Genomic DNA, 25,488 nt, shown 5'->3' on the forward strand with positions numbered 1-25,488 from the left:
TTTTGATAATTGTGTTATTTTTCATTCCTCTCTTCAATTAAAATACCTTTTGGAATCATTTCAGATTGTGTTTTTCATTTGGTAGTCAATCAGTCATTTATTTATTTATTTATTTATTTAAGTATCTATTAATGTATTTTATGTCTGTGTTTCAGGATATTGACGAATGGAATATTGCTCATCTCAATACAATATTGGATGTCGTGGGTGAAGACTGTGGAATTTCTATTGAGGGTGTAAATACCCCCTATCTCTATTTTGGCATGTGGAAAACAACATTTGCATGGCATACTGAAGATATGGATCTCTACAGTATTAATTATCTCCACTTTGGAGAACCCAAGTCATGGCAAGTGCAATTATTTTTTAATGAAAGCTCATTTTGAAAGATGTTTCTTTTTTGTTTCAGCTGACTAAACCAAATAGGTGAGGTAGAATTACTTCATGGTGAGGAGCTCCATTAAAAAACAAGATAAGAGTGATTTGGTGGGCAGCTCAGAAAGTAATGAAATTTGAGTCTTGTGATTGAAAATTGAATATAAACTTCTCCTCCTTTTAAAGGAAATGTCTAAAGAGAAAAATAATCTGGGACTCAACTGAATGAGTTCAACAGAAAGAACAACAAATAGTTAAACAACAGACATTAGTTGAATGAGGAAACCCACAATACTGTTTGAGAACACTCTTATTAGGGCCTCATTGAAATCATCGGGACAGATTTGATATCTTAAGCCCATGTGAGCAAAGTACATAAGCATGTAGTTCATTTAAATGTATAACCAGACCTCTGAAGTCAATGAGATTGCTGAAGTGTTCTATTGAGTTGTACCTGTATTATCCACTGCTACACAGCAGACTCCACATGAGTGGAGACTGAATGATCAAGGTATATATTAACTGTGATGCCCGCAGCCAGAGAGGTTCTCTCTCCTGGACTGTTAACTGGACAGCCGTATGATAGTATGAGGAGACAACTAGGTCAACATGCTGTGCAGTGGAAGTCCAAGGTGCCTTGGGGATTGGTGTGGGTGAGAGGGTGTAAGAGAGAGAGACTTTACATTTTTCACTCTGATGATCAGAAAATGATTTTTAGTTGAAAATACTGGTGACCAGAAAAGTGATGGAGATAATTCATATTATGTTATGTTGGTTGCTTTATCATATGCTAAAGCTGCATATAATGCATGTCATCCCTATATAGGTGCCTATTTCTGGTCATCCACTTATGATGGTGGGAATGTTTGTTTGCAGGTGATGTTCACTAATGGTGTTATTGAAATTATGTCCATGCATTCAGTCCCTTCTGGATTAGGAGAAGGAACTGTGACATTTTAAATATGTAAGCTGGCAAACTGATCAACTTACTAAAAATATTGCAAAAGCACAGTAGGAAAAACGTTTTCTAGATTCTAGTTCTAGCCTAATGCTTTACATTTAAATACAAGACAGTGGAACTCTCGTTACTCTTTGTGATAATACTGAGAAAGTAAAGAGGACCAGGACCATAATTTCAAATCATATGAGTAGCATATATCTGAGTTTTGCATCATTGAATAGTACATTTTGTTGGAAATGATTGGTTTAATAAATTCAAGTTTATTATGACTTCATCTTTTTTTCCTACAGTGAACTTTTCAGATACAACGTTGATGGATTGATATTTTAAAAACTATCTAAGTAGGCAACTATCTTTTGAACACATAGTTTTTATGTTCGATCCCAAGAAATATGTAAGTAATTTAGAAAGCAATTTTGCAAAACACTTAATATTGTAAAATTCCAACCAGCAAAGACACTTACTTAATCCTAATAGAACATGGACATGTTCTGGCAAGAATTTAGCAAAGTTCTGATTAGTGCATTTAGCAAAGTTCTGATTAGTGCGTTTTAAAGTATTTTAAAGCAAGTTTTAAATTATTTGTGCTGAATGCCCCTCTAGTCTACAGATTAGGTTTTGAGTCTTCCAAATAACTAAATAAAATTTAAAGAAATCTATTTGAGTGCCCTCCTAAGGAGGAATAGTGGACACTAAGCACTTTGTAATTTTATGTTTTCACACTGTCAAGTCAGATTTGTCTCAGAATTAGGCCTTATGGGGAGAGGGACGACCCAAAGAAGTGTTTCCATTGAATTTTTTTGTATTTTCAGTGGAAAATAAATATTCTCTGCACTGTTTGTAACTCAGACACTGAAGCATTTAGCTACTGTATAAAAACCTGAACATGCATTGACAAAAAACCCTTAAGCCTGTTTTCATATTCTGAAGTGAAATTTAATACTAGCATAAGTAGTTAAACCTTTATTAGATTATTCAAATTGAAAGAATTTGAAAAATCTCAGCATTTATAAAATGGGGAAAGGGTTTTATTTTTTTTTAAGCATGTGCTCTTTAACCTGATCGTTAGCCACTGCTGTCATAAGACATAGTAGAAAATAAGAATTTCTATTTTGTTGAAAATTACATCATCTCAAAATTGGTTTTTGTTTGGAATCAGAATAAAATGTCAATATTTTTTTAAATAGAAAATTATGAACAATTTCAGTTTTGAAATATCCAGTAGTTTCATTTTTGATACTATCAAAGCATTTTGTTTTGGTAAGGTAAAATGTTTCATTTCAATAATTTTGAAATGGTCTCTCTATAAAATATTAAATATAACACACATAAATAGTGCTAAATATAAATATAGTATATTAAATTAATATTTTAATTCAATAGTTAAAATAATGAAGGCACAATTTTTTTTACCCTAGTGAAACATTTTGACATCACAATGATTTCTTTAAACTTTTTCCCTTTGAAAATTCTGTCAGAATCCATGTTTCCACAAAAAGTTTCCATTTCGACTAAACTACATTTTTTGATGGAAAACTGTTTCACTGAAACATTCTCAAACAATTCTAATTACCATTTAGTTAATCTTTAACAATTTTTTTTTTATATTTTCATAAATGAGAGTTAGGCCCTCAACTCCCACTGATTTTTTTTTTTTAAATGAGAGTTGAGTACCTAACTGCCCTTTCTGCCTTTGAATATCTCCCCTCTAAAATACATTGTGTATTGCTATTATATGGCAAATGGAGACCATTTATAAATCATAGAAAATATTTAGTTTCTTGATCATTCTTTGAGCATAAGTACTTATTAGATCCACATTAATTTTATAACAAAATGTATTTACATTAAATTTAAGTACAGTTAAGTTCAGTAAATACTAAATGCTAAAGGCATTTTGACAGCCATAATTAGATGATGCTCAGCTGTATCAAAAGTACTACAAAATGAACTGCAATGACAGTTGACTCATTTGGTTGCTGAGCAACAGAAGGCAGAGATCATGACACTGACAAATGCCTGTGTTAGTGTTTAGAATGAAAGCCATGAAATGGAGGAAGTCGATGCCCCTAGAATGAAGAGGTCACAGTTTAGAGGTCCACTGCATCTGTATTTCCCCGCTCTGAGGACCCTCAAGGTTACGGCTCCTAGCCGCCTTCTCTCTTGTGCTGACGCTCATCTCTCTCTCTCCTGCCTGACTGGAGGTTTTGACGGCTGCTCAAAGTTTTGAACATAATTTTAAGGGTTCCATTAAATGTCTCGAGCCCTTAAGTCTGGGGGTGATAAGAATATGAACAAAATTGTTGAACCCCACATTTCTCTCATAGTCCTTCATGCAGATCAGACATAAAGTTTGCCCCCTGATCAATCAGAATCTCACAGGGAAACGCCATCTGGCTGAATAATGCTAGCAAAGCCACCTTGTCTACCTCCATAGAGGATAGAGCTATGAGTTCTGGGTATCAATCTGTTATCACCAGCATATACTTTTATTCTGTCCAGGTAATTTTGCTAAGGAGCCTTCCTCCAGCCCATCGCTTAATTCAGAGATCACTAGCAACTGCTAGTGAATCTAAGATTTAAAAAATAATTTACGAAGATGAAGCATGTTAAGATGCATCTTGGCTTTGAATTGTGACAAGAGAGCCTTCTATTTCTTCCAGGGGCCAAGACTGACCGAGCTTATGGATCTAGCATGCCTCAAATATGCTGACCATAATGGCAGCAATTGGGGAACGTGGAACTAATTTCTGAAAGTATTCTGTGGATAAATACTGCACCCTATTCATTATACAGTTCAATTCTCAATATTTATGCAAATAAGAGTGTCTTTGTAAATTGTATATCTTGATTCCACAGCTGCAGTTGCCATACCCACATGGAGCCCAGTGGGGCTCTGTGCAGGAACAGGTCTGTGTGCCACACCTAGTCAGTTGCAAGATCAGGGCCATAATGAATATGTGTGCAAATGTTTAAATGTGTAATATTTCTTTTTGGGGTTATTTTTTGCTTTAGGATCTGTTATGCCTGAGAATTATTGTCTAACACAGACAATAATTTGAAGGGAAATAGATAAAGAATGGAAAATTAAAAAAAACATGGGAAATAGTGCAGCAGCTGGGGAAAAGAGAAAAAGATACAGTGAGGGGACAGTTACTAGATTTGAGGGTACGATTTATTATTACAATTGATTTTCTTTGCTAGTAGTTATTTTTATTACCATAAGTTTTCCTTTGCATTCTTTTCTTGAAAAATGTGGAATTCTATATAATGGTTATTATACTGTAAATTTATATTCATGAAAATTATTTAAACAGTGCTTCGTTATATTTTTTTGATTTCCTTGTAGAACATTCTTTGTTACGTTGCAAAGTTGTTTGAATGATTGATGGTTTACTTAGCCCATGTATTTAAGGGAGTGGCTTGGTGACTTGGAGTTCACAACAGTTTTTGTTGGATACTTGTTCCCATTACAAAAGGCCTTTTCTGTTGGATGTTGTAAGGTGTTTTTATCTCTCTCTCCCTCCCCGTCTGGTTAATAGTTTTAGGTTACCGGATAAAGTTGATGCATAGGGTGGTATGCTGGGAGGATTTGAGTCTTGACTAATAAATTGAGAAATTTTGCTCATGGCCTAAGTATTGAACTGCACTTGGAGCTAAACCCTTCCTAGAGAGCAGCACTAGCATCTGTATTATAAGATTCTAAGAATGTCACTCTGTGTGTCACTTTGAAGCCTAAAACATCTCTTGAGCTAGTGTGACGTGATGGAAACAGCTATATGTGTGGCTGAGAATTCTTTTTGTTCAGGATATCACCAGGTTCAATCATCACTGGGCTTTGTGTCTGTTCCAGTCCAGTTTTTAAGTTTCAGAACATTTTGACTTCACAAATTACACTTGTATGGTGTACAGCTACAGTAATGTATGTATCTGTACAGTGCCATGAGTCCTAGACCACTGTGATATCAGAGGTAACTCAAGCAATCACCCATACTCTACTGCTACTTTGCATGCAACAGTTTAATTGGTTGTATCAGGGAGACTGCACAGAGGGTGGACTACTTGGCCCAGCTGCCACATTTGTGCACCTAATTCCCACCTGCACAAATCAACACACAACCAGCACACACAACCCCAACCACACATAGCCCCTAACTGCAGCGCTGCCCCACTTTCCACTTCCAGAAATCCATACAACTCTCCCAGCACAACACAAACAGCATGCACAATAACCCTGAACACAAACAGCCCCCTCACTGCAGCATACACTCCTCATTTGCTACCCACCCAAATTTCCTAACACAACCCTGCCCCAAACAGATCAACACTACCACGCACACAACTGCACAGTCAACACGCACTAAACCCAAATATCTCCCTGAAGCCTAGAATGTCTGAGTCAGTGTGAAGCAATGGAAACAGCTACAAGGATGGTTTAGAGCTCTTTTTGTTCGGAAAATCACCAGGTTCAATCATCACTGGTATTCGTGGTCTGTCACTGTCCAGTTTTTAAATTCTCCACCATTTCTGGCTTTTTTTACACACATGACTTTGAGTTATGCCTGAGTGATAGCATGGGCTTTCAGCTACTAGTATAATAATAATAATAAAGGCAGAATACTGAACAGAATATGTAGATTGGAGCCATGTAGAAGATGCATATGATGCTCCAAGGTATGATACATGTCCATAAATTCAAAAAATTTGAATAGGGCCTTCAAGTTGTGGAAAACAATCTAGGCACATTAGGTATTTGAAATCAGTTTATTCTTGCTGCTGTTATCTGACTCGTAAAATACTGGTGAAGCTAGATCTCAGATCTGGAAGGATTAAAATGATATAAATCTCACTGAAGAAGGTGAAAGTTTTGATTTAAACAGGAGCAAAGCAATTATTTTCATGGCAGTTTGGATATTTTGAATGCTGTTGTAGTAAGACTAGTTTCATTTTTATTTGTTAGAACAACCTTACACACATGCTCTTTTTTAGACAGGACTATTTTTGGAATTATACTCATTTTGTCTGTTTGTGTTTTATTATTGGGATTTGGAATTTTTGTTGTATAACATGACAATGTACATAGATAAATACAGAATGCATGGGTCCTCAATTTGTAGCAAGGCATTTTCAGTGGCATTCCTTCTGGTCTTCACACTGTGACTCCTGTGAATGAACTGGGAATGATGGGATAATACATTACTATATGTCAAGTATCAGAGGGGTAGCCATGTTAGTCTGGATCTGTAAAAGCAGCAAAGAATCCTGTGGCACCTTATAGACTAACAGACGTTTTGGAGCATGAGCTTTCGTGGGTGAATACCCACTTACTCAGATGCATGTAGTGGAAATTTCCAGGGGCAGGTATATATATGCTAGCAAGCAAGCTAGAGATAACGAGGTCAGTTCAATCAGGGAGGATGAGGCCCTGTTCTAGCAGTTGAGGTGTGAAAACCAAGAGAGGAGAAACTGGTTCTGTAGTTGGCAAGCCATTCACAGTCTTTGTTCAATCCTGAGCTGATGGTGTCAAATTTGCAGATGAACTGAAGCTCAGCAGTTTCTCTTTGAAGTCTGGTCCTGAAGTTTTTTTGCTGCAGGATGGCCACCTTAAGGTCTGCTATAGTGTGGCCAGGGAGGTTGAAGTGTTCTCCTACAGGTTTTTGTATATTGCCATTCCTAATGTCTGATTTGTGTTGGCATATGATGGCGTATATTACATTGGTAGACAGTGATCCTGGACAATGATCCCACACTTTCACAGGCCTTGGGTGGCAGGCCAGTCCTTGCCCACAGACAACCTGAAACATATTCTCACCAGTAACTGCACACGGCATCATAATAACTCTAGCTCAGGAACCAATCCATGCAACAAACCTCGATGCCAACTCTGCCCACATATCTACACCAGCGACACCATCACAGGACCTAACCAGATCAGCCACACCATCACCGGTTCATTCACCTGCAGGTCCACCAATGTAATATACGCCATCATATGCCAGCAATGCCCCTCTGCTATGTACATCGGCCAAACTGGACAGTCTCTACGGAAAAGGATAAATGGACACAAATCAGACATTAGGAATGGCAATATACAAAAACCTGTAGGAGAGCACTTCAACCTCCCTGGCCACACTATAGCAGACCTTAAGGTGGCCATCCTGCAGCAAAAAAACTTCAGGACCAGACTTCAAAGAGAAACTGCTGAGCTTCAGTTCATCTGCAAATTTGACACCATCAGCTCAGGACTGAACAAAGACTGTGAATGGCTTGCCAATTACAGAACCAGTTTCTCCTCTCTTGGTTTTCACACCTCAACTGCTAGAACAGGGCCTCATCCTCCCTGATTGAACTGACCTCGTTATCTCTAGCTTGCTTGCTAGCATATATATACCTGCCCCTGGAAATTTCCACTACATGCATCTGAGGAAGTAGGTATTCACCTACGAAAGCTCATGCTCCAAAACGTCTGTTAGTCTATAAGGTGCCACAGGATTCTTTGCTGCTTTTACATTACTATATGATTTGTTCTGTATATCACAAAACACTCTGGAGAGAGGGTCAGTCATAAGATAAAGAGAAGGGTAAGCTTTAGAAAGGGAAAGTGACTCCATAACTTTGAGTGAGCAGGGAAAATAGACCAGAGAGCTGAATGGAGGGAACATAGGAAGCCAGGATTGGAGGAGCAGGGTGAATGAGTCTTATCTCAAGAGTAAATGCATGGAAGGTCAGAGGAGTAGAATGAAGCAAGTTCCCGGTGAAGTCTGAAAGAAAGAATTTGAATTGGATTCTTAGATGACTAGAAGCCAATGAAGATAACCAAGGACTCTGAGATATTGGGCAGCTCTTCTTTCTGGAGCAAGAGTGTTCTGATTGCAAGTATTCTGATCCTCTGAAGATAGCATGAGATTCTGCCATGCACACAAGAGGAGGGTGCAGAGGGACTGGGTTGTGACTGGAGCCACATCCTTTTCTGCTGCCCCTCTTCTCTCACAGCTAGAATCTGCATCATCTAACAGGAACTGTGCTCTCCAGTGATTGCTGGTGTCCCCAACAATTGCTGGCCAGCCCCTGTTAAGGGGAGGGAAGCTCCTCTGCCCTTGTGGATTAGGGACGGTTTCAGACAGTCTCGAATGGAACCAATTTAAACTATGAATATCGATTTCAGGGGAAGCATTGTTCAGGTGAGGGTGAAATTGATAGGGTTCTGGAATAAGTGATTCTTAGCAAGAAGAAGAAGTAGGAGAGAGAGAGAGCTCATCCAAGATGATGCCCAAGATTTCTGGCCTAGTGAGCAAAGTTGTCTACGTTAAGGAGAAAGATGGTAGAGTTAGACATAGGGGAGCAAATGTGGGCATGTCTCTCAGAAAGAGTAAAAGTCCCTGCAGGACATTTCAGTCCTTCAGGAATAGGATACTTTGGTGTAACCAGCAGCTGACAGAGTTAAGACAAGAAAGCAGGGAATCATCATCATCAATCAAACCTCTCTTATGTAGTGCTTTTCATCAGTAGATCTCAAAGGACTTCATAAATGGGAAAACCGAGAGACAGAAAGGTGACATGGGTAGGAGCTGGGAGTCATCGATACAGAATTGATATACACAATTGATAGCAATGACATGTCAAATAGAGAAAAGAATCATGTAGCATCTGTTCATTATTCAACTTTTATATCTGACAAAAAATGTGTGTGGGAGCCAATAGAGCCAAGGATAGAAACCTGAGACACTCTTTAGCGCGTAGAGTGGAAGTAACATGTACATCTTTCATGAATGAAGGAAATGGTTGAATTCAAATTAGAGAAGGAGATTATTGAACACACAGGTTTCTTGTTAGAATTCTTAGGCAGGGGTGTGATAAGTAACACCAAAAGTCACAACCATCAAGTGGGAAGGGAAACATCATAAGCAAAAGTGTTGGTTTACTAATTTATCTGTAGAAGGGCCGTCTCACTGTAAAACGGTCAACGCCCAGTTTGAAGTCAGTCAGACAGACCTGTTGTGCTGGAGAAGGTGGTTGGAATGGTGAGAGAGGGTCACCTTCTCCCGAACTTTGCTGAGGAATTGACTTTGAAACTGGATATCTTTTGATGAGCAAGAAATGATCAAATGAGATATTTTTGTTTAAAGAGCTAATAGCAGTTTTGAAAAAGACCTGGAAAGTTACAGAAAGTGCAGTGCTTTTTAAGAACAGTGATCATAAGGAGTTGGAAGACAAAACTTGAGGTTGGAAGGGAGTCCAATAACGAGGTTTTTGCTCATGGATGAGATTTTGTTGAGGACAATATTGGGGTGGATGGGAAAAGATACATGAAATGAAAGGATGTCACTTTGTAGGTGAATCAAGAGACAGTGAGGTGCCTAGGTTCAAAGCAGTCGGGTGGGTGATACTGATTTTTCTAAAGGGATAGCGTGGCAAACTGTTCATATCGCTCAGTGGACAGAGAGAGGTTGGGAGTGGGTATTGGACCAGTGATCTAGAATTAGGCTGAAACAACTGCTTGGATAACATGTGGAGGATGATGAACTACGCTAATCATCAGCCAATGACTTTAAAGTTAGTTGAACAAATTTTAACTGAATTAAAGCTTTGGAATTTTTTAATGCTAGTCATACCAAAGAAATCCTCAGTTGTTTTATTCCCCCCCAACTTCCATCATCACATAAACTAGTATTAAAGTGCAGTAGCATGGTAAAATGTCGCATTGAATTAGCCTGAATCTAATGGCATTTTTCACTATCTGTGGAAATATCTGCTTTAGTAACCATGGAACTCTACTGCTTTTATATCCAGTTTCTTGTTACAAAGATAAGAATAAATGAGTGAACACAAAAGGCTGTTTCACATCAGCCTGATGCCCATATTGTCATTTAGTTGTTACATTTTTTATGTAGTAAAGCACATTTTGAAAATTTGATGATTCTTTGTTTCATCTATGTGTTCGCATTATTACTATGAATAGTTCTATTTTTAAAAACCATGTTACATTTAAACCAGATAGACAGCTTCTCTATAATTTTTATTGAAAACAATTACAATTATCTGGGCATTCTTCACAGATCAACAATTTTCCTTCCACATATAGTCACCAGATGGTGGTTTGCAATATGCTGAAATTTGTTTTAATACTAAAAAAATATAGATTTAATTTCCAATTTAATGACTGCTACACTTCTATAACTTTCAGTGCAAAATAAAGTACTTATCACACAGCACAAAAATTAAAATGAGTGACATCCCTCCATTTCGTTAATTGCTTGGGTAAGATTTGTAAAATGGACTTAATGAAGAACACTGTCCAGTAAATGAAAATTCACTATAAAGGTATTTAATGTTAAGACTATTTTAACATTTTTAATTGCATAAAAACTGTCCATGCAAGGCATTATATTTTCTCATTTCCTACATAGTGTCCTGGATTCCTACAGAATGTTTAATCTGCGTTTGTAGGTTTATTATTACCAGTACATAAGATTGCCCAATTATTTTTATTAGGATTTGGGTTAAAACTCGTAATACAAACTCGCAAAAGTAATACAACTCCTGATAAAACTCATAGTACAGAAGTACTTCACTGATGTCCCTCTACTCTGGCTTAGAGTAACCAATTCTGTGGATAAAGGGGTAGTGCAGTTGTTCATTCAACTCATGGTTTTTTTGGTGAAAGTGCCAAACAAACTTCTGGCTAAAGTTGTTTAATATAATAAATCTCTTATTCTGATTCTTTTTGGGTTCTACCAAATTGCACGTGAATTTAAATTCATCTGTTTTTGTTAGGAGCTGCGTAATCTTTGGAATTTGCTGTTTTTTTTAAAAACTTTTTCCTGAAAACACACTGCTAAAACAGCAGTCTCCTCTTAGCTTAGTATATAATTGTTAGGCCTGAGTAGTTTACTTATGACTTTCTTCTTCTAATCATGAATAACTTCAGCAGGTTTATTGTAGCTTATATAATACCTTTCAGCCTTTGCGACATAGTTTTATAAAGATTCCTTCATGCTAGTGCCCATATAATGAATTTAAGTGGGCACAATGTATGATGATGATGATGCAGACTTTCACACACAGGAGCCCCATAAATACTTGCATCTTTTTTTAGTGGTGCATACTGCGTAAACAGCTAACATTGCTCTGAATTCCTTCTCTGGGACTTTTCCAACCCTATGGGATATTCTCCTGAGGACTGATCTACTTTTTTGGGATGTCAGAACTTTCTCCTTTTAAATTTTTCATGTTCAACTTAATTCTTGTGAAAACAGAAAAGGGAACAATACTGACAAGCATAGAATGATGCTTATGCTAAGCACAGGCAAACAAATGAAAATTTTCTACCCTAGCCTTAAGGGCAAATCATCTGTGACTTGGAGAAGCAAGCCTTTTGTCAGCTGATAGTTACATGCACACAGTAGTTGGCTTCTGAGTTTCCATAAAGGTTTTACAGGTATGGGCTCTGAATTGCAAATAAAGTGTTAATACTGAAAGTTTTGTTAGTTGGGCAACGTGTAGAATTCTGAACTGTTTCAAGAATACATTTTATAGCAAGGTTAAGACAACTATGTGGAAGCTTTTACTTTCTACAAGATTAAGGAGTGTGTTCCCTAGTTGCTTGTCTATACTACTGCGTGGGGTCAATCTAAAATACGCAGCTTCAGCTATGTGAATAGCGTAGCTGAAGTCGACATACTTAGATCTACTTACCATGGTGTCTTCACTGTGGTAAGTTGACAGCTGATGCTCTCCCATTGACTCCACTTGAACTTCTTGTTCTGGTGGAGTACCGGAGTTGATGGGAGAGCGCTCAGAGGTCGACTTATTGCATCTATACTGGATACGATAAATTGACCACCACTGGATTGATCACTGCCCACCTATTTGGCGGGTAGTGTAGACAAGCCGAAGCTACTAACTGCACTGCCAATGGAAGGTTTCTCCCCTATCCTGTAAACAGACCTCATCGCTGACCTTGAGGGGCAAGAGGTTTTTCACTCTCTATGAAAAGTCATTCTTTGACTATTCTGTTGATATTCTTAATGACATGGACCAGTTGTGGCTCTTTGGTTGTTTGGAGAAGTAATGAAATCCCCCTCTCATTTTACATAGGCCTGCAGACACACATCATGTGTGAACAACTCTCCATCCATAAGCATGACTACACTGGAAATGATTAACTAGAGCTGAAAGCCTCCAAATACTAATTAGCACTCTCCTGAGCAATCATGTTCGCTGATCAGTGGGCTATAGAAAAATTAGTGAAAGGTTCTGAACGAACATAACATCTCCAAAATAATCAGTTTTAGAGTTACAGTAGCACTACAAGTTAAGGTAAAAATGGTACTAGTAATAGCCAATATATATTACAAAAATATGTTCTTTGGCTATAATATCTGGAACAATTAAAACTCATTTCTTTTGTGTTAGTGCATATAACTACATCCCAAAACATAAAGAAAAATTAACCTTAAATTACAAAAATCTGCCTAGTTTCTTACACTATCACCCACCATTCCTATAAAAATATTTTATGGTCACTATTAGTTTTGGCGTTTTAAAAATAAACTTCTTACAAGCTGGACTTCTCTGCCATTTTTTTTCTTTATTCATGTAATGACTTTGTACTTCTCAGTGCAAAACCCTATCTGTTTATTCTAACTGCATGAGCTGCCTTACCTTATTTGAGTTAAGTATCAGAGGTGCAGCCGTGTTAGTCTGGATCCGTAAAAGCAGCAAAGAGTCCTGTGGCACCTTATAGACTAACAGACGTTTTGGAGCATGAGCTTTCGTGGGTGAATACCCACTTTGTCAGATGCATGTCTTCCCACTTCATCAGATGCAACTTATTTGAGTTGCAGCCTAGTTAAACTGCATTCCTGGTATCTTGTTTTTCTGCCTGTGGTTTCTGGGACAAAGGAGAGGTAAGCAAGTGTGGAAGCCAGTTCAGTACATGTCAATGAAAGGATGCACCAGTCTCATGTTCTCAGAAACTGTTTTGAAATTTGCATTTGTTTGCCTCTCCTTTTGTCTGTTGCTGGGTTCCTCAGTACAGCAGAACCTTGGTTACGGACACCTCAGGAATGGAGGTTGTCCATAACTCTGAAAATGGTCTGTAACTCTGAACAAGACTGTAGGTACTTCAGTCACAGGGGAGTTGGGGCTGCAACTACAGGGTGGGGCTAGGGGCTAGAGCCCCTGGGAGCACGAGGGCTTAGGGCTTTAGATGTATGTGTGTGTGTGGGCATGCAGAGGCTTGGTGCTTGAGCCCCGTGACTCCATTCCCAGCTTCTGCCCCGCGGGGGCGGGGAGCGCTGAAAATCAGGATTTGAGCTACGAGGGAGCTCTGTGCCTGAGAACGGTGCTCTCCTCATTGCTAAAGCCCCGAGCCCTGGCGATCCCTGTGGGGCTGAAGCTGGAACAGATCCATGGGACTGAAGCCCTGAGCCTGGGCACCCCCCATGTGGCTGAAGACCAAGCCTCAGCACTCCCCCCGGTCTTGCTCTCAAGGGTTAGAAGCTCCCAGCCGTTCCCCCCCCCCCCCCCCCCCCCCCAAGCTGAACCCCCTTGACCTTGCAGCTGCAGCCCCAGCCACCCTGTGGCTGAAGCTGTGAGCCCCAGGGCTAAAGTCCTGAGGCAGTACAGTATTTGCTGGGGGCATTTTTTTACTCCTCTGCTGCCTGATTGATGTCTGGGTGACCAGTAAGTCCATAACTCTGGTGTTCGTGTCTTTAGGATTCTAGTGTATGTTATTAGTTTGTAGAATACTGTAAGGAGTCAGCTCAGAATTCATGGGAAGCATGTTTTCCTAACGAAACTGCCATATTTTTAAAGCCTCTATATTTGCAACTATAGCTCATATCCTGATCTTTGTGCATGAAAATGAGGCCCTTGCCATCATAGAGTTGTGGCTTTGAAGAGAGGTAAAATATACTGCAAGTTTCCTTCTTGGGAAACAGAGACTAAGGATCTATTGGAAAGTTTGGCCTAAATCTCAGTGTTCTTGGTAGCTCTGAACATTACTTGGTATTGGCAGTATGGCTTAGTTGGTCGCTATGCTGCAGTCTATAACAGCTGTCACTGGGTCTACAGAGAATGCAGGGGAAGATAAATGATTTCCTTGCTATGGAAGTGAAATATGCCAGCTTTTCAAGGGCAGCATGCAGCATAGACTGACTGGTATACCTCACTATAGCATGCATCCCATGATTGCTACAGCAGAGGTTACCAGTGGTTAAGCAATGGCCAGAGCACTTTGTGGAACCATCTTTGCCCTCTGCTCTGACTTCTGGGATGATTTTCTTTCAATTAGTGAATGTTTACTGCCCTACAGGTCACTGTTCTTCTGAATAAACTTTCACTTTGATGGGATTTCTCCTTTTTCTTTTAATCAGAATTTTCAAATTGGAGCAAACTTGGATATAGAAATTTTATACAAACAGTGTCTTGGACAGTAGGTTTTTCCCTCACTTTTTTTTTTTACTATTAAATAACTTTTCTCTAATTTCATGTGGCACTTTCACATTTTATAAGGGCCTTATCTTAAACATATCTTAACATATTCTAAAATTCTAGTGTAGACAAGGCAGGGTAATCTTTAACGTGTGTAAACTGGACAGGCTGAAGCTTGCAAGTATTCCGCTACCTACAATTTTAGAAAGTGTTAGTTAGAACATGTTAAATAACATTCTCTAACAACGTACCTCTTAAATCTTTCTCCAGACCCAATCCAAATGGATTCAGACTAAGGTTTCTGCAGGCTCATCTTGATGCCTTTGTTTAATAAAAGCTAGAATACGAATCTGGTAAATGTCATAGGCATTATGGAAAGCTAAGGAGCCTAGGTTTGATTTATACAAAAATAGCACCACTAATTTTTAACCTAAATATTGCTGAATATATAAGGCATTAATTATGCAGCAAAATATTGCTATAGAAAACAAGTGTCATCGCAGAAAGTAAAATATTACTTAAACATATATTACACTAAATTTTATTTCCCCAAATCAACGTTTTAATTTTACAAACTTTAACATAAGGTACAAAACAACATACCTTAAAGTTAAGAAAAATTAAGGTAACTTGTGCTATATAATTGCAAACATTAATGGTTGAGCAGAATAAAGGTATTCAATTTAAAGCAAATGGATTTTATGGCAGCAAATATTAAGACTTGTTTATCAACATCCAAAATAACATGAAGATGTACTTTAATCACATAGATGACAACATCTACACTTGCATTGTTTGTTTTATAGATAAATTTAGTTTTATGCTGTGGAAGGGCTAAAAATGGATGGAAAAGGAGGGTGACATAATGCAAGGCAAAGCGAAGTTCCTTGAGATGCTGCCCTCTGACCTAACTGTCATTATTAAATAATGTAACCTAGAGCTAAAGATCAAACAGAACACAGGAAAATTTACTTCAGTGTCTGGAGCATGTCCAGAATTTGAAAAGAGCACACGTAAGAGATCGTGAGAGGATTGTGGTAGGTTCATTCTTGGCCTAGTCAGCATTGCAATTGGCTGGGGGGAGCAGTGGTGTTCCTTCTCCTGGCATTCCCTGATGGGTCCTGGGGAGAACAGCGAGGAAGAGAAAATTAACAAAATCGAAAAGAGTCACAAACAAATACATAAGAATTTCTATAAAGCATCCATTACTATACATTAAACAGGAATTGGAGATACGACGTGAGACCCTGAAGAAACCCAGAAATTAAGTGAAAGAGCCCAAGATTTTTTGCCTTCCTCTCTTATGAATGGTAGACTTCACACAAAGGTAGTTTACAGAAACCTGAGGGCTGTGGTTCCAGTGGTCTGTCCACCTTTCTGGTCTCTCTTTTTTTTTTTTTTTTTTTTTTTTTTTAATTTTCTTTTTTCCCCACAATGCAGTCTTGCTTCCTGATTAATCAGTTCCTTTAAATGTTGCAGTGTGATCCTTACTCTATTATTAAGCATTCTACAAAAGGGAGAGAATGCCTCAGGAGCCAGGCACCTGCTCTCCTTGGCTGCTAAACACAATGGCACAATTATGGACTGTCTCTTACACAGGGTGAAACATAAAGTCTCAGTCTTACCATTTGGGATTGCACTGGCTACCAATGCATTTTTAGTCCATTTTGAAAATATATATACACACACCTTTCACTTGAGAGCTTCCTCAGATACTTTCCCCGCTTTCTTCGAAGGATTGAATATTCCTAGCACTAGAGCCTGGACTCCAGGCTGAGATGAATGAGCCGGTTCTTGGATTACGTAACATACATGATATTATTCTCTTCCCTAAGTGGCTGACTTAAGTTACAAACAGGCACAGCAGAAATATTATAATTGTTAATTGCAAAGTAGAACTCAGTCTTCTTTATGTTGGGCAGAGGGTCATGTGGGCAGTGGGCAAAGTTATAAATTCACTCATATAAAAGATAAACAAAAACAATCTAGAAGGGGACACTGTGACACATTTTTAGGGTTACTCCGGTTATCCAGGGTGAATTACTATCATCTGTTTACAGTGGGAGGGAGTTCTGTTTGTGCCCCACTAGGGAAATTCTCCCCACTTACTAGGAACACAGGCACTCCAGTCCAGGCTCTGCGAGCCCTGCTCTTTCCCTCTGCAGGCTAACAATTTACACATTCCACTGGGTTACATTTAAGTGTCTAGTTCCCTCCCTTCTGGGCACCCGCAAAATATACACCTATTTGTTGTCTCTGTGGCAACAGTGTACTCTGGGTTCACTGGTTTAGTCAAGAAATGCTTAACTGTATTATGCTGTTAAGAACGGCCATACTGGATGAGACCAAAGGTCCATCTAGTTCAGTGTCCTGTCTTCCGAGAGTGGCCAATGGTGCCCCAGAGGGAATGAACAGAACAGATAATCATCAAATGATCTATCCCCTGTCACCTATTCCCAGCTTCTGGCAAACAGAGACTAGGGACATCCCTGCCCATGCTGGCCAATAGCAATTGATGGACCTATCCTCCATGAATTTATCAGTGTTCAAAAAAAAAACTAGATATAGTCTTGGCCTTCACAGCATCCTCAGGCAAAGAGTTCCACAGGTTTACTGTGTGTTGTATGAGAAAATATTTCCTTTTGTTTGTTTTAAACCTGTTGCCTATTAATTTCATATGGTAGCCTCTAGTTCCTATGTTGTGAGAAGCACTAAGTAATGCTTACTTATTTACTTTCTCCACACCAGTCATGATTTTATAGACCTCTATCATATCCCCCTTTGTCGTCTCTATTCCAAGCTGAAAAGTCCCAGTCTTACTAATCGCTTCTCATATGACAGCCATTCCATACACCTAATCATTTTTGTTGCCTTTTTCTGAACCTTTTCCAATTCCAATATATCTTTTTTGAGATGGGGCGACCACATCTGCATGCAGTATTCAAGAGATGAGCATACCATGGATTTATATAGAGGCAATATGATATTTTCTGTCTTATTATCTATCCCTTTCTTAATGATCCCCAACATTCTGTTTGCTTTTTTGACTGCCATTGCACATTGATTCCAAGATCTCTTTTTTGAGTGGTAACAGCTAATTTAGACCCCATCATTTTATATGTATAGTTGGGATTATGTTTTCCACTGTGCATTACTTTGCATTTATCAACCATGAAGACTAGTGCAAATAATTAATTTAGTTTCTCTGCAATGGCCTTAGCATTCTTGAGTGCTCCTTTAGCATCTTGATCGTCCAGTGGCCACACTGGCTGTTTAGCAGGCTTCCCGTTTCTGATGTACTTAACATTTTTTTTCTTGCTATTACTTTCTTGAGTCTTTGGCTAGATGTACTTCAAATTCTTTTTTGGCCTTCCTAATTATATTTTTACACAATTATATTTTACAGTAGGTGGCAGTGTGTGTAAAATGCTTTTATTTAAACAAATATATACCAGACTTTACAGATCATTAAAGGATCTTGTGATGAAAACATTTGGTGCATATAAGCAAGCTCTGTGACCAGTCAGTGTCTGGGACAGACGTACATGGTGTGGTGTGAGGAATAACCTAAGAACAGAAACATAAGGAACAAAGCAATAAAGATGGCAGGATGTCATCAAAATGCCATTCTTCAGTGCCCCAGAGAATTTCAGCTTTGACAAACCTTCAGTATGGATAGACTGAAAAAAATATTTTGCAAGATTTTGCATTGCTCCCAAGCACCATAAAGAGAGTGGAAATATGCAGGTATCTTCTTTATGCTGTGAGGAAGCAAGCAGAGCATGTCTTTAAATCCTTTGACTTGACTGAAGATAGTCAAAAAGATTACTATGAAAGGGTTCTGGCTATGTTTGATGCATACTTTATACCTGAGATAAATGTGGTTTATAAAAGAGCATTTTTCCACCAGAGAATTCAAGAACCGGGGGAAACGGTGAATGTTTTATAACAGCTCTGCATATATTGGCTGAAAACTGATTTTTTTTGGGAACGCAAAACATGAATATATCAGACAGGCGGATTGTTTGGTAACAGATAAACTTTTCACAGCACCCACAGTTGTAAAGAGATTTAACCTTAGCCACAGCTATACGCAGAGCAAAGCAGCCTGAGCTGATGAAACAGCAGAACCTAGAGCAACTTAACAAGCTTGAAAAACCTGATGCTAGCTTAGAAACTATAAACAGACGCTTGAGTGTTAAAAGTCATTACTACAAAATCCCCGAGGCAAGGAGAGAGAAATCCTAGACTAAGGACAAATTCCAGCCTACATGCAAATGTTGTAGAAAAAGTCATATCCCAAGAGTAATGTAATCCCTCTAATTTTTTCCATCCACGTATGGAATACATTTTGTGTTGTGCACTGAGGTATGTGCAGGTGTGCGCCACCAGGAGAAACAAAAAAACCTAGATTTAATATATGTGTTTAAAAAGTTACCATAGGGCTACTTGCTCCAGCCAGGAGAGGTTAGGCATTTTAGAACTTACTACTCAAAGAATAAAAGAACAGGAGTACTTGTATCACCTTAGACGAACAAATGTATTTGAGCATAAGCTTTCGTGGTGTAAGAGAAATAAAAATTATGAAATGCATAGACAAGTCAAAACACTAAAATAACACACTTTGAAATAATAAAATTACAGAGAATATATGTGCATTGCAGGAAGTACCAAGTAAGAACAACAATTCAAGTATGTGTTGAGAGGTGAGTGTGACACAGACTGTGTGTGTATGTGTTTGAGATACAGTGTGTTCTTTAATAGGAACTTTAGTTTTCTGTAGAGTACTAACACTTTTGGTTGTACTTCATGGAGTTATGTAGTTTAATTAACAGTACAATACATAGCACTATATACAGTAATTTGTCTGCCTTGGCCTGTGAAAGATGTGAGCATATATTTTAAGCAATTTGCCAGGACAAACATGGAGAGAAAGAGATTCAGTTTTAGGAAGATAATGAGTTGCTACTAAAGCTGCAATAAAGTGAGCAGAATAAAGTTGAAAGTCTCTCCCCGTGGTCATTTCCATTTACAGTACTTCTGAAGTGGGCATGAGCTCTGTTACAACCGTTGTAACTTGTGGATGCTGGCCATCTTGATAGAATAATCTTCTTATATTTTAATTGGGCCCACTGAGTAGTGGTTAAGTGTATATGTGAATGAGGGGTTGTGGTTGGGAGAAGTCAGAAATAGGCACCCTAGCTTGAACCTCTAGTGATAGCTTCTTAACTCACTGTGCTTTTTCAAACTATAATAGTTTTCAATTCCTTAACATTTAGAAATAGAAATAAAATTACCAATATATGGTATAGAAGTGAATGTGGCTAGGCTTGGGCTTAAGTTGTTTCAAGACCTCCAAACTGGAAAAAAAAGATTAGTTTGATAGATAGGTGAACTGGGTGGAAAGGGAGATGAATCCTAGATGTGAGTCACATTTACCATGCGCAAAATAGTAAAATGTCCAGAGTATCACATACATGTCTTTTCTATGCTTACCACTTGACATTTTAAACCAAAACCAATTCAAAGTGCACTGATCGTTTTAGTGGTGATATTTGTGCATGTATGAGCAGAGATTGAAAATTACTTAGGTCATTGATCCAGTACTTGCTATATTTAGTCTGAGAACAAAGCCAAGAAGCGGCTTCAAGCCTAAGAGACCAATGATAGATTCCAGATCCAGTATCTTGTGAACCACTGGGGCTAGAAATAAATACTGTATCCCACAGTGTATTCTGCTTCCTAGTAGTATACCTCATTGTTTACTTGTCTTGGCAGGTCATGAGAAACTAGGGTGACCAGATGGCAAGTGTGAAAAATCGGGACGGGGGTGGGGGATACTAGGAGTCTATATAAGAGAGAGACCCAAAAATGGAGACTGTCCCTATAAAATTGGGACATCTGGTCACCCTATGAGAAACTGAATCATAAATTCACATAATTCTGATTACTATTTTGACTTTAGGCATCCAGGTCAATTCTGACTTGATTTTAGTGATTGCCATTTTGAGAAATGTCCCACAGTGTCACAGGGGCATTGACTGGAGTCACCTGGGAAGACTGTCTGGTCTCATGGCTGACTGGAGAGTTATGGCCCACTGTCTTAAAGGAAGCCATTTGACTGGTTGATTATACAACCGCTGCAAAGACCCACTTACTGGACCTCTGTCTGTGGGCATGGTACTTAATGTCACAATTTAGTAAAGAACTTAAGTATAGTTTAAATTTGCCATGAGAACTTGAGTCATTTCATTGAGTTTGTGGAATTGAAAGAGGAAATTTTAAACTGTTGGACTCCACGTAATTTTATCTGAAAAATTACCGTGTATATTTGGTTTAGAGAAACAAGCAATAGTAGGCCAGCTCTTGCTAATTGTTTCACTCACTGCTAACTCTGGTGTGACTCCCAGTATTTCGTTACAAGGGTTCTTTTGCTTAGTTTAGGGCACACCATGTTCAACATCAAGCAAGATAATCACAATTATTAACCATGGCTATTTTATTATTTTAAGAAAAAGGAAAAAAACTCTAAACAACACAAATGATAAACTGGTTATTTCTATTACAATCTCTTCTTTAGCTCTCATTGTGGAGAGCTTTTAACAGAGATTACAACCCTGAACGTGAACATCTGAGGTGTGCGTTTCTCTCCCTGTATCAAGACCAAAATTTATTATTTCACAAAATGATTGTGACTCCATTCTTTAGTATATCCTTTAAGAAGTAAGAATATGTATAGATGGGCAAAGGAACTTTGTTTCAGGGAAGGCAGATCTGCTGGTTATTAATAAATAATCATTGAGTTTATAGTTGACAAAGTAAGCGATCTTAACTACATCCTATTAAACCAAGAAAATATTGAAATCATTCATTAGAAGAAGCCATTTAAGGAGCTGTCTTGAGGTAGGCCAGTTAATCAATATTCAGAATGTCAAATACAGTTTCATCCCATTGTTTCTCTGTTTACCAGTGTTTAACCCCTTCTCCTCTGTAGCAGTATCTGGCCTAACCATCTGGTGATTAATAGGAGAAACTGTTAGTCTTTTAAGTTACAACAGCATTTCAGTATTCCAATAAAATCATTACAAGAGTTTGAAATCTAATTCCTTGGCATTGTTTTGGTTAACCTCCTCTCATCAATCTATGCTGATGTTTTGGAGAAGTTTTCTTGGGTTGGTTTCTTCATGAGTCTTCTCTGTTTTTCTTATAAAAAGCAACAATGAGTCCAGTGGCACCTTAAAGACTACAGATGTATTGGAGCATAAGCTTTCATGGGTGAATTCCCACTTTGTCAGATGCATGTAATGGAAATTTCCAGAGGCAGGTATAATATGCAGGCAAGAATCAGTCTGAAATAAGGAGGTTAGTTCAATCAGGGAGGGTGAGGCCTCTTCTAGCAGTTGAGGTGTGAACACCAAGGGAGGAAAAACTGCTTTTGTAGTTGGCTAGCCATTCACAGTGTTTGTTTAATCCTGATCTGATGGTGTCAAATTTGTAGCAGCTTGCTTGTAGTGATGAACTGGATTAGTTGTGGAGTGCTTGCTGCTTAAGCAGAGTAGCAGAGGGTGTGAGGGTGGGGTCACTTCAGAATTATTTAAAACCTTCTCCTTGTTTTCATGAAGTTATAGGTAAATGTTCCTCTTTTCAGGCTTGTTTAGATTCAGATTAGTTGCTGTTACTCTTTCATTGGCTCCATGCCTTTGGGGTTGGTTTAGGTGACACTTTCAGCTCCCGAACAAGCATTGTTTTATGCATATGCAAAGTTTCTTTAATTGCCTTTATTCTTGTGGCAAGAAAGATCCAGATAACTTGTAAAGTTTAGTGTTAAGTATTCCTTTTGGTATTCCTTTTGATATTCTTATCAAAACAGTTTAAAAAATTAAATAACTTGTTTAAGTACTTGAGCTTAAGCTGTGGCTTCTATGTGACAATTTTTGGAAATATAATTTTTCTCATCATTCTGAGTGGATTGAAAAATATTTGAGCACTGACAGTAAGTGATTCTCCATTTATAGAAATATTCTATACTTAAATAGCTGCTTACATTAGTAATTAGTTTAGCATCAAAAAGCACTCCTATATTTGTACATAAAGCATCTTACTATTCCTATAACAACGATATCAGGCAGTTACTATATGAGGCCTGTTAAAAGAAGCTTAGGCCATCAGCACTTGAGGGAAAAAAAACAGGTTTTCACCTTTAAATGGAACATGAGTTGAAAGTAACCAATATTTTCTGTAACACATTTCCTACCAGAAATATTTTCCAAGTTTGAAGAACATTTATGGTGGGAAATGTTTTACAAAAGATATTGGAGCAATATTTAGTTAAAATAGATAATGATGTAAATTTTGTAATTTGGTTATCTGTTTTTTGTGAGGTTGTGGAGCTTGTTAATTATTTGCTGTATGTGATTCTGTTCTCTTTCTGTGTAAGGGAATGTTGAATTATTGCATGGTCAGGGGCTTGTTGGTTTTCATTTGTGGTGTGGATAGTCCTTACACATGATCATTAAATTATAAAACTAATTTAACTGTTGAGAATAGGCCACTTCCACCTTGATTGAATTGGCCTCATTAGCACTGACCCTCCACTTGGTAAGGCAATTCCCATCTTTTCATGTGCTGTAATATATATACTGCTTTTTTTTCCACTCCGTGCATCTGATGAAGTGGGTTTTAGCCCACAAAAGCTTATGCCCAAAAATTTGTTAGTCTCTAAGGTGCCACAAGTATCAATTCAGGAAGGCAGTTGGATTGTTTGGAGTTGGGCGGATTATTTTGTTAGATAAATGTCTGTCAGGGATGGTCTAGACAGTATTTGGTCCTGCCATGAGAGCAGGGGACTGGACTCAATGACCTCTCGAGGTCCCTTCCAGCCCTACATGTCTATGAATCTATGAATCTATTTTATTATACCACAAGTATTGGTGAAACTCAGTGAGAGAAGTTGCCATGATTTTGCTTGGATTTGGCTCTAACTAATTACATGGGAACAGAGCTGTAACAACTCATGACCTGAGTCAGATGGACAGATCTGTGAGGTTGAGAGCTAATTTAATCTGGGAACAGTGCAGTGCACCTTTGATGTTGAGATCAGGTGATTTATGTTTAATTTGGGTTTAGGGGTTACCTGCGGTCAGGTGAGCAATGTTTTTTCCCCTGTGCTGTGGGCTGCTTACTTTTTTGTTTTATGGTGGCTTTTTCCAGTGAAGTTAGTCACTGTGCCATATTCTCTGAAGTTGTCATTCTGCTTGACAATGTAGCTGAATTATTTTATGGAAGTAAGTAACGCCCACATTTTATGATCCAATATTTTGACTGGTCATGGCTAAAAAAGCTTGAGTGAACCACTGTTAATGAACGTTTCCAAGAGATGATCCTGGACCAGTGATCAGACAGTCAACTGACAGTTCAAAATGTTTTCTTTTATTTCCCAGTTTAACGTCTACTTTCAAAGTACTTTATATAGTTTGGCTGTTGGACCAATCTGAAAACATTCATATATGGATTAGGCTGAAGAATACATACTTGCTGATATTTTTTTCACCTGACCAAAGCCACATGTTTATTCTGCATAGAAGATATCAAATGCAACCTAACTCTGCCATAAACACATACAGTGAAATAGAAGCTGATTGTGCACACACATCACATATGCTATTGAATCCAAAAATTACAAGCTAATTAACATCTTTGGTAAATCTGTGAAGTAAATAACAAAATGCTAATTCATTTTTATATTATACCATGTGCTGCTGAATTAGGAAAGGAAGTATAATCTTTCTGCATTACAGTAATCTTAAATTTTCAAGCTGTAATAAACACTAAAAAACAATGATACCACCAATGCTTTTTCTTCTCACAGATTTTGTTGTGACTAGACTTTAATAAAAAAAAATTAAAAAATTTCTTGAAATAAAAGATGAAAATATTTCCAAATACAGTATTTTCATAAACAATGTGATAAATATTGAATTTATGAATATTTATTTGAATTATAAACTGATGTATAACTCAACTACAGAGAACAAATATGAAAAAATCATCTTAAATTCATATTTTTCAGTTGAACTCTTGTTTTGTGAAACATTCAAAGAAAATAATCCTGTATGAAAGTATGCTGCTTTGGTGTATGTGTAAGTCTTTTTTAGAAATAAAAGTAGAGATAAGTATCTGCATTTCTTTTAACTGGAATAACTGTGTACAGATATAATTACGTACAGGTATTGCCAAACTTTAGAAATTCAAGGCGGGATTGGTGACTAAAACATTCTTAAACTACAATTTGTATTATACTAATCAGTTTTTAAAACTAAAAGTAAAATAAATCACTTTTTCTTAAAAGTAAATCAACTCCTAGTTTTTCCTCATGTTGTTTTACACTGTATTTTATATTAATAACCATATTTAGTCTCTTTTCTTTCAGATAGTTTGTCCATGCAGAATTATTGTTTCATAATTGTAGTGCTAAACATTTAATCCGTTTCTTTGTGTAATTTTTAGGTATGCGATCCCTCCAGAACACGGAAAACGGCTTGAAAGACTAGCTCAAGGTAATATTTTCAACATTTCTAATCAAAGATGTTTGTTTCAAAGGTCCTTGATTTTCAGGAGTTTCTTTGATTTCAGGAAAAATCATTTTACAATCTCGGCTCTCTTGATTTAATATGGTTTCATCCTTCTTAAAATGGTGGCATCTAAAATGCCTGAAA

At 37.8% G+C, this 25,488-nt stretch overlaps 1 protein-coding gene across 12 annotated transcripts in view; it reads left to right on the forward strand.

Annotated features, from left to right (window-relative positions):
• KDM4C (lysine demethylase 4C) overlaps positions 1-25,488 on the forward strand; it is a 441,772-nt gene that overhangs the window by 68,491 nt on the left and 347,793 nt on the right. For 11 of the 12 annotated variants that reach the window (XM_030567955.1, XM_030567954.1, XM_030567956.1 and 8 more), the window contains exons 5-6: positions 156-349; positions 25,280-25,329. In XM_030567955.1, coding sequence (XP_030423815.1) covers positions 156-349; positions 25,280-25,329 — 244 coding nt within the window. Of the gene's footprint in view, positions 1-155; positions 350-12,433; positions 12,616-25,279; positions 25,330-25,488 lie in introns of those variants that run through there. The other variant, XM_030567966.1, reaches the window with a different exon arrangement.

The sequence above is a fragment of the Gopherus evgoodei genome, chromosome 6, assembly GCF_007399415.2.
Source record: "Gopherus evgoodei ecotype Sinaloan lineage chromosome 6, rGopEvg1_v1.p, whole genome shotgun sequence".
Classification (NCBI taxonomy): Eukaryota; Metazoa; Chordata; order Testudines; family Testudinidae; genus Gopherus; species Gopherus evgoodei.